Source organism: Sander lucioperca, chromosome 22 (genome assembly GCF_008315115.2).
Source record: "Sander lucioperca isolate FBNREF2018 chromosome 22, SLUC_FBN_1.2, whole genome shotgun sequence".
NCBI classification, from domain to species: domain Eukaryota; kingdom Metazoa; phylum Chordata; class Actinopteri; order Perciformes; family Percidae; genus Sander; species Sander lucioperca.
Window position 1 is genome coordinate 19,667,469 of NC_050194.1, and position 9,993 is coordinate 19,677,461.

General features: G+C 41.0%; 2 protein-coding genes across 5 annotated transcripts in view; one reads left to right on the top strand and one right to left on the bottom strand.

Moving 5' to 3' along the window:
- Nucleotides 1-2,060, top strand: part of sec24c (SEC24 homolog C, COPII coat complex component) — a 28,690-nt gene extending 26,630 nt beyond the window's left edge. For all 4 annotated transcript variants that reach the window (XM_031314744.2, XM_031314745.2, XM_031314746.2 and 1 more), the window contains one exon: nt 174-2,060. In XM_031314744.2, the coding sequence (XP_031170604.1) occupies nt 174-314 (141 nt within the window). In that variant the 3' untranslated portion in view covers nt 315-2,060. The remainder of the gene's footprint in view (nt 1-173) is intronic.
- Nucleotides 2,061-3,184: 1,124 nt separating this feature from the next.
- LOC116061348 (NLR family CARD domain-containing protein 3-like) lies at nt 3,185-9,015 on the bottom strand. The gene is made up of 10 exons (XM_031315498.2): nt 8,904-9,015; nt 8,610-8,733; nt 8,247-8,384; nt 8,110-8,160; nt 6,224-8,006; nt 5,650-5,811; nt 5,366-5,539; nt 5,078-5,245; nt 4,323-4,369; nt 3,185-4,229 (listed from the first exon to the last, which is right to left on the bottom strand). Exons 2-10 carry the CDS (start codon nt 8,665-8,667, stop codon nt 3,709-3,711), a joined length of 3,102 nt encoding a protein of 1,033 aa, XP_031171358.1. The 5' UTR covers nt 8,668-8,733; nt 8,904-9,015; the 3' UTR covers nt 3,185-3,708.
- Nucleotides 9,016-9,993: the final 978 nt, after the last annotated feature.

The following is a 9,993-nucleotide window of genomic DNA, read 5'->3' on the forward strand; positions in this document are numbered from 1 at the left end:
TGTTTCAATATCAGTGCCAATATGGTAACTGAGTGAGTCAATTTATTGAGAAAATATAATCAATAGTGAAAATGATCATTTGCTGCAGCCCTGCTTGACAGTTTTTGATCCTCAACTGTACGGACACATTAAGGTTTGATCTCTCTCTCCTGTCGTTCTCCTCCTGTGTGCAGCTGATGGTGGTGAAACAGGAAGACAAAGCTGAGCTGATATTCAGGCACTTCTTGGTCGAGGACAAAAGCGTCAGCGGAGGAGCGTCATACGTGGACTTCTTGTGTCACATGCATAAGGAGATCCGCCAACTTCTCAGCTAGACCTACAGACACCCAGCTTCACCAGTATGACCCAAACACTAACACCCCCTCACCCTCCCAGGTTCACCCTTCCTTGTAAAAGAAAGCGCTTTATCTTTTTTTTTCTTTTTCTTTTTTTCTTTTTTAACCCTAATAAACTAAAGCTCTCCATGCTGTCTGTCAGCTGAGAGATGAGCTGAAAGATCGTGTGTGTTAGTGCGTGTGGGTTAATGCTTGTGTGTGTGTGTGTGTGTGTGTGTGTGTGTGTGTGTGTGTGTGTAAGAGAGAGCTTTACTCTGCCTCAAATCTACTACTACTACACAGCAGGAGCAAAATAACTAACGAGGGAGGGTAATGTATATACACAATTAAACAATTATGTATGCAACTGAGTGAGAGATGGAGACAGCTGGCTGATGTTGACTGTAGTCGGGGTACTGTCTGTTTTACTAGCACTGAAAGGCTGTTTTGGGTGCATTAATGACCCTCAGATAGTAAACACTTTTTATATGATTAAATCCCAATAGAGTGAAGGACATCTACATACCAATACATACATGGAATTAAATAAATGCTGTTCTTTCTGTCTCTTCTCCCCTTTAATCATGGCCTTAGTACCCCCCTCCCCATGCGGCTCCAATCATCCATAATGTGTGTTTGTGTTTTTCCAGATGTGAGAGGATTAGTCCTGAATGTTTTTTTTTTTTTGTTTTTTTTTTTTGGTGTTTCTGGGTGTGAGCATCCAAATTTAAGCCTACATTAACAGCTCTAACTGGAGTCTGATGAACTTTTACCTACAGAAGTATCCTGAAATGTAAAATCTGGTTTTAGTGTCCACAAGTGAACTGAAAATAAAGGTGCACGTGGCTGCTCTGTTATTACAATAATTGGTATAATCCAAATTTGTTGCGTTATTGATTTGGGTCAGATGTTTGGTCACTGATGAACCAGATGTGCATTTCAAGTTGTTATGATTCTGTTATAAGAGGATGCTTTCATTAGTTCAAAGTCTATGCAGCAAAGGGAAAGGCCAGACATAAAATAAAATGAAGAATAAAAAGAAATGGGACGGGTGTGAACTTTTGATCTCAGCATCAAAGCGACGGTAAATCCTCCTCATGGTTAGTTTCTGTGGATGATTCTGTCTGATGAGTAGTGCTGCAGACTTTATATTAATCAGACGTTCTGATGTCAAAAAGCAATTTCCAGCAGACCGAAATGAGCGCAGAACGAGTGGATACATGGTCATCAGTTAATGTTTGCAAATTTTGAGTTGTCTCCGCACTGATGATGTTCAGTGTGTAAATAAAATATATAATCTGTACAGAATTAATAGAAAATAACAATTTTAAAGATCTGCCTGAACAGCTGTGGTTTGTTGATGGTTGGTTTCTCTGTCACAAATAGTCGAAATATAAAGAGAGAGAAGACGCCTTGACGTGTGTGCGTGTGTGCGTGAGAGAGAGAGAGAGAGAGAGAGAGAGTGGGGTCGGTCCTGGTGAATTTCTGCTGAGGAACAGAGGGATCAGCCAACTCGCACACTACCCGTGAGATTCAATTCAGTCTTCTTCATTTATCACTTTCTGTTCCTTTTTTAATAGTGACTTTTGTTTGTTTGGTGTAGCCCTCTGTTCCGTCTTTACGTTCACCGACCTTGATTGGCCCACCGTCTTGGCTGTAATCTTATTTTCTGTTCCTTTTTTCTTTGATTTTTTTCCATTGCCTCTTGGGACTGCTAATAAAATGATTGTTAAAAGTGAAACTCCACATTGCGCTTTAACCTTCTCTGGTATTTTTTGTGTCTTCACTGACAAAAAGCTTTATTCCAAAATATACATATTTTCAATTTCATCAAGTTCATTCATGCTGTACAATGGAAACATTACAAAACTTTGTTCACTTACTCTTAATATCTAGACATTCAGATTTGGTTTCAGTTGAGTGTTGTGTTGAGAAGAATATGTTCTCGATTTCTAATTCCAATCTAAACAAATACAAAGGAGGTGATGGAATTTTGTTGTTCAGGGATCACCAAAGCTATTACAGTTCATCGTGAGGGGGATCATGAATGTCTAAACTAAATTTCATGGCAATCCATCCAATAGTTGAGACATTTTAATCAAACCCACAATGTCAACCTCATGGTAGCGCTAAAGTAAAAGTCTGGGGATTTAAAGTCAGCAGGATTTATCCTCTGGGAATCACGAAGATGTGTTTAAAATGTAATGGCAATCCATCAAATAGTGGACCAGCTGACTGACATTACCACACTGCCAGCAAATTTAAAGGTCCAATGTGTAGGAATTTCTCCCATCTAGCATTGAGATCATATATCGCAATCAACTCTCTCGCACCACGCAGTTCAAAGTACATATTACAGCTACGGTAGCCTTCACGCTTCAAAAAGCCGGTCTCTTGCTCTTTTCAATATCCTTTTTCTGGGCGAAGAAGAAGACTCCTGTTCCTGAAATTTGGATTTTGAATATGTGTGGTCCTCCATGTTTCCTTCTTCAAACTTGCCGGGGCCAGGAAGCTATGATACCCATTAGCAGCACCTGTGAGTTTATCATGTGACAGCAAAAACGCGAAAGGCGGAGCAGTATGTCCTGTATGTCCCTTACCGGCTAACGTATTTCAAGATGGTGCATGAATATGGAGCATCTACCCCAGTTCATACGAATACAAACGTAAAATTTCAAGCCAAAAGGAATACTTGGAATTGATGGTGGTGGTAAATATTCATGAAAAGGACAAGTTTGTGAACGGGCAACACAGATTTTGATAATGAACAACTAAACACATTACACACTGGACCTTAAAGGGATCCTTTTCCAAAAAAATGGTATATAATATGTGATTATGTAAAAAGAAATGAGCTGCGTCCAATAAAGTATATCTTTGTATTTTTATCAGTATTAGTTTCGGCTTAAAAAAAATCCATTGTTAGTTGGTCTGAGAGACCGATATCTCAAAGCCTGGCCAAATAAACCCAAAACTATCTGCATAGCTAGATGATAATAATCAAGACATTTTATTTAAAAGCGCCTTTCAAGTTACCCAAGGACACTTTACAAAACCAGATAGAGAGACAGTCAATACATAACAAAGATAATAAAAAGATGGCAACAACAACGGCAATTAGATGTATATACAGATAAAAGAATACATTCATTATGGACAGATTAAAAAAGCACCAGGAAAGGCTAATCTAAAATCGTGTTTTAAATTGTGACTTAAAAGAAACGGGTGTAGTAGTCTGGATATGTTCTTCAGGTGGAAAAATACGAGGTGAAAACATGTTAATTTGTTATGTAGATAAACCAACCCTTTAATGAAGTTTAAAGCTCAAGAGCAGGGAGAATGAAAATACTAAATTGTGTTGCATGTCCTCAGTGTCCCTATGTCCAGGTAATATCTAGCACAGGTACACTGTGGAGTCCACCCAGCCAAGCTGAAAGCCTGGGTAGACGGGCTCAGTGAAGGTGGTGTGGAAGGTGTGGAGGAGGGTCAGTGCACCACAGGAGACCCTGAAGAAGGACAGCCTCCCCGCTGGCCAGTCCAGATACACTCCTACTTTATTGGAGCTGGGTGGCATGGTTACAGCAGTGCTCGTACCTGCGTGCCAGGCCCTGTAGTCGTCTTTGGTGCAGTTCAGTCCCCAGGAAGAGTCATTTCTGCCTAACCAGCCTTCATGACCCTCTCCCTTCCTGCACATCCTTCTGTAGGCTACTCCTATGAAAGATCTCCCACTCCATTCTGTCTCCCAGTAGCAGCGCCCAGTCAGGCTCTCCCTGCACAACACCTGTCTCCAGAAATCAAACCTTTCCAGGTGATCAGGATATGGCTGCTTGGTCCAACGTGTCGCTTTCCTGTTTCCCTCGGACAGAGAAAGGTCTCTGTGTGCTGTGTTTGGGTCCAGGGTAAGTTTTTTGGTGTCTGATGAAACAGATCAAGAATGTCAGTTAGTATTATATGTTACTCAATGCTGATTTACAAGTTTACAAAGAAAAAGAAGTGCTGGTTACTCACATTTCTTTGGACCTGGCTGAATCCTGGATTCACCACACTGCTCCGCACTAAAACATATCAGAAGACCAATTTTCTGACACACTATCCGATTCATGATGATTTATATCACTCTTTTTTCCTTGTCATAACCTGGCGCCTACATTACCCTAATGCACCTCGACCTCCTTCAGCCCCCTACCTTATTTATAAGACTTCTTGCCGCTCCCTGGAGCTACAAAAGGCTTTATAAAAGTTTTTTTATATACATGTAGTAGTACTCAACATACTTGAACTCCACTTAAAATCTGTGGAGTTCCCTTTTATTCCTGCAAAAACGTTCAAGTTAAATATGAAGTAGATCATTTTATAGATTTAATTTGTCCAAGAAAAACTAACTTCTTACATGAAGATAAAAAATCTAAAAAAAGATTTGACCAATACTGAATTTTGAGGCTGATACTGATTTTTTTTAGAGGTAAAAAAAAGTCTGATAACAATACATTGTTCAATATTCATGCTTTAAATTAAACTCATGAAATAAAAAATGTGTAATAAGGATTTCCTAAGTTTGGTATTAAAACAAAATTGTGACCAAGATACTGTATACTGAGATAATAATCTCGTCAGTGCTCTGTGGTAAACTTAATAATCTCAAATATATCTGAGGTACTTATACACTGCAGTGTACCTATCAGCATTCATACCAATATATCTGTGATAAGCTCATTTCGTCTACTTGGTTTATCATTCGGGATCTAGTCGACACCACCACCCACCTGAGCTTCTGCAGGCTGCATTGTGGGTCGTCCTGCAGAGCAGACAGCAGCTGCAGGCCAGAGTTTCCTGGGTGGTTGTAGCTCAGGTCGAGCTCTCTCAGAGGGGATGAGTTCAAAGCCGATGCCAGGAACGTGCAGCCTTCCTCTGTCACTCTGCACAGGACCAAACTTCAAAACAGACACCAACACATGTCATCCAACTGATCTCAAGAACAGCAGCGACTGAATGTGGCTCTATTCTCCTGTTAAATAATTCCTCTGGCGTGGAATTTCACTCAGGGCACTTACATGAGTATTTCCAGTTTACTGTCAGGACTCCCCAGTCCACTAGAGAGCTTTTTGATTCCTACGTCCTGAAAGTCATTGTCAGAGAGGTCCAATACTTTCAGCTGGCAGGAGGCTGAGCTGATAACTGAGGCCAGGGCATCGGAGCTATGCTCTGTTAGGTTGCAGCTCTTCAGTCTAAACAAACAGAAAATGTTAAAAATAAAAATAAATAAAAACACTCGCTTAGAACTCGTAAATAAAACATCTTTATTTGACTCGGAGAGAAAAAGAAAAAAAGTTTTGACCTGAGTGTCTCCAGTTTGCTGTTCTTTAATCCATCAGAGAGCAGTATCATTCCTGCATCTGTCAGGTTGTTGTTACCCAGGTCCAGCTCTCTAACTTGGGATGTTTTGATGCCATTTGCCAGGTCTTCACAGCAGGTTGCAGTGAGATTACATGCATTTAGACTGCAGGAGGAAAGACAGTATGAGAGCGGTGAGTAATATCATGAAGAAAGATTAGATATATGCATATTATTCACCCCTGCTTGGAATATGAGATAAGTAGCTGGAGTCTCATGCAAAAAACTGTCCAAATTTTAGGGAACTAAAAGGCACTAAAACTGTCCGTATGGCGGAGGGAAACTGTAGTCTGTGATCATTTTCTGAGTACACATTCACTCTAAGTTACATGCTAAAAGCGTCTTACCCAGCCAAAGGGGTCTCACTGGCTTATCTAGTGTTGAAATACATTTTTAAATTCCTTAGATTGCTTTTTCCTTAATGCCTGAAAAAATCTGAGCACTGAAACTGACTATCTTTAACTTAAGATACAAAACAGCTATAGCTAGCTTTCTATCTGTTTTTAGAAAGCACTTACTTTGCCACTCGGGCTGTTTTCATGACAGGCAGCAGCCTCAGAAGACCTTCCTCTGATCTGGTGTAGTTGCTCAGTTCAAACACATCCAGCTCTTCTTCTGATGTCAGTAATACAAAGACCAGAGTGGCCCACTGGGCAGGTGAAAGTGTGGCCTTGTTAAGACTGCCCGAGCTCAGGTAGCTCTGAATCTCCTCCACGAGAGAGTGGTCGTTCAGCTCGTTCAGACAGTGAAAGAGATTGAGGCATCTGTCTGGGGACGGATTTGCCCTGATCCTCTCCTTTATGTGCTTAATAATCTCTGTTCTTGTCCTTGGGTTTGTTCTGTTTCTGGTCATTAGATGTTTCAACAGAGCCTGGTTGGATTCCAGAGACAGGCCCAGAAGGAAGCGCAGAAAGATGTCGAAATGTCCATTTTCGCACCGCAAAGCCTTTTCTACTGCTTCTTTGTAAAGGATGAGCTCGGATGAGTCTCTGAACGGGAAACGTCTCGAGGCGGACGACTTCTTGACCAGGACGTTGATGTTGTCGTTGTTGAACGTGAGGTTGACGTACAGCGCAGCAAAGAATTCCTGGACGCTCAGATGCACAAAGCAGAACATTTTCTCCTTGCACAGTGTCAGCTCCTCATTGAAGATCTGCGTGTAGACCCCTGAGAACATGGACGCCTGTGTGACATCTATACCATTGAGGATGAGGTCGCTCTCATAGAAGATCAGGTGGCCCTTCTCGAGCTCTTTGAAGGCCAGTTTACCCAACGCGATGAGGTTAGCTCTCATGCGGTCAGCGTTTGACTCTCTTCTTCCAGGCAGCCTCTTCTTCATGTCCTCCGCGTACAAGGACAAGAAGTGTATGTACATCTGAGTGAGAGTCTTTGGCGTGTCTTTACTGTCTGTCATCGGCAACCTCTTCTCAAGAACATTTGCCGCCATCCAGCAGAAGACCGGAATGTGGCACATGATGTGAAGACTCCTGCAGGATTTCACATGCGCGATCACCCTGTTTGCTAGTCTCTCGTCACTGATTTTCCTCCTGAAGTACTCGTCTTTCTGGGGGTTGTTGAACCCTCGCACTTCTGTCACTAGATCAACACACTCCAGAGGGATCTGACGGGAAGCCACGGGGCGAGATGTTATCCAAACAAGAGCCAAAGGAAGCAGTCTTCCCCTGATGAGGTTGATCAGAAGCACCGCAATCGTGGTCGTCTGCAACACATCGGACATTATTTCACTTTTGTGGAAGTCCAAAGACAGGCGGCTCTCGTCCAGACCATCCAGGATGAAGAGCATTTTGTGTTCACCACTGGTAAAGATTCCTGTGTCTTTTGTTTCAGGGAAAAAGACACCGAGAAGCTCCACCAGACTGAAGGTATTCTTTCTCATCAGATTCAACTCTCGGAAAGAGAGAGGAAATACGAATGCCAGGTCTGTGTTTTCTTTCCCCTCAGCCCAGTCTAGAATGAATTTATTGGCAGATACCGTTTTTCCGATGCCAGCGACTCCCTGTGTGATCACGGTTCTAATGGGGTGGTCTTGCCCCGGTTGAGGAACAAAGAGTTTATTGCAGTGGATTGATTTTTCTTGTGCCACATGTATCCTGGATGCCATCTCAATTTGTCTCACCTCATGCTCCATATTGACTTCACCACTTCCTCCCTTAGTGATGTAGAGCTCTGTGTACATCTTATTGAGGGGTATCTTGTTTGTGGTCATCCCCTCGAGCATGAGGCTGAACTTCCCCGTCAGAGTAGATTTCACTTTCTCTCGACATTTTGCAATCTTATTGTCTGAAAGAGAAATTTGCATTCAAAGGTTATAGTGAGTTTTTTTTCCCCCTTAAGAATCAAGGTTTTCTGTCAGTATGAGAACTTTAAGAAGTAGGCTACTCACTTTGGAGCTGCAGAGCATCACTGTCTGCTGTGTCATGGTTCAATGTTTCTTCTGATGAAACGACAAAAGAAGAAAAAGATAAGCAAAGCCCAAACCCTAAGTTTCAGCCCCACCTGCATCTTATATATGTACTGTACCTTGGTTCGTTGAGATATTGATGTTCATGGTGGTAATGTTAGAACCAATGATCAAGGGGGCGACCACAGTGCCTCCACTCTGAGCGGTGCAGCTGGGTTGGAAATGCTGAACTGCAGCCTGAATAGAGGCAGCCATCTCTGAGAGAAACCATAAAACACTTCAGCAGTTTGTTACAAAAACACAGTGTAATAATGGATGATCACTGGAGCAGGTTTAGAGAGTTTTTTTTATGTTTCTGGTGCTTTTCAGATGATTAATGTGTTAACTGTTCCTCAGCCAAATCTTATATTTACAATTTTGGAACTGAACTGGGTCCCATTCATTGCCATAGGAACGTCTTATTCTTAATTTGACATCCTTACCTTGAGACGCCTTGTCTGTTTTATCAGCAACACTCTTTTGCTCCATGTTTTTCCTCATCAGCTCCCTCGCAGCCCATGTGATTTTGATCAATTCATAATCCTCATCAATGGTCTTAAATTGGCCCTATAAAATGAGATGTAGACTTCATCTGTACAGTTCCTCTCAGCTACTTCCAGCGGATCAAATAATAAAACTTACAGATACATATTGAAAAACAAAAACAATTACATATTGACAGTACAGTCAGGTCTTATATTAAATCCAACAGATTAAAAATTGAAGGAAATGCTTACCTGCTCAAATAACAACTGCGATCACCATCTGATTCACACACTGACAGTGGCTGCTCGTAAGCAGACTGTACAGATTTAAGACACTTTAAGTCTCTTGCTTCCTTCCTGGGTGAAGATAACAGGAAGCTGATGTTTCTTGTGTGCACGGTTCTCAAAATAAACCGCAGCTCTTAAAACAGTTTCATTTACTACAAAATGAACTTCAGGTTTAAAAGAATTGCTACAACATGTTTTGCTTAGTTTTATTGGAAATGATAACTTTATATTGGCAACAGGAGTATTTGGCATCAACTAAAAACATTGAAAAGTGTTGCAGTATTGCCATTGGTGGAATAAGTACATACATATACCCAAGAACTATAATTAAGTAAAAATGTCAAGGTACTTTACTTGAGAATTTACATTTTATGCAACTTACTTGTACGTTTCTACATTTATCTGACAGCTTTAGTTACTTTTCACTTTCAGATTACAATTTTCAGACCTTTCCTGTCCAGTGAAAAACACAAAGGCTATCTCCAAATGTGTTGATTTTGAGATTTGTGATACACTTAAGGATGGAGTGGAGACAATTTTCCTACTTCCTAAGCTAAATAAAGGTTTTAAAAAAGCCTCTTGGATACGTTGGAAAAAAACATTGTCACAAAGCTGAAAACAGGGTTGTTTTTCTGACACAATGAAAAGTTGACTTTTTGGAGATATATGGTTCTCACAGGACAGCTGCACTTGACTGACATCTAGTGGAGAGAGCCCTGTATTACATCACACTTGTGCCAGTCTAATAATAGTTGAAGATGAACTAAAAGAATGATGGTGATGATGATGATGATGATGATGATGATGATGATGATGATGATGATACTGTCCTAGTTTAAAGGATAGCATTACATGTTTTCATGTCTGTCTCAAAACAATACCCCAATGCCCATGTGAACAGAAGTCAGGTACACATATGTTTTGCATGCTATAATCATTTATCCTGTTCACATAGTGTAGTCTGTCTGAAGTTAAAATGCAGCTTCAGCAGTCTGAGTTAATTAAATGAAGTTGGGATCCAAAGTTGTTCTGTGTTTTTAGTGTGATCTGAATC

Coding starts and splice junctions, on each gene's coding strand:
- LOC116061348 (XM_031315498.2), bottom strand. CDS start 8,667: ATGAGGAAAAACATGGAGCAAAAGAGTGTTGCTGATAAAACAGACAAG. Junction 5,540..5,649: donor AGCAAACTGGAGACACTCAG/GTCAAAACTTTT, acceptor CTGTTTGTTTAG/ACTGAAGAGCTGCAACCTAA. Junction 4,370..5,077: donor TGCAGCCTGCAGAAGCTCAG/GTGGGTGGTGGT, acceptor GATATGTTTTAG/TGCGGAGCAGTGTGGTGAAT.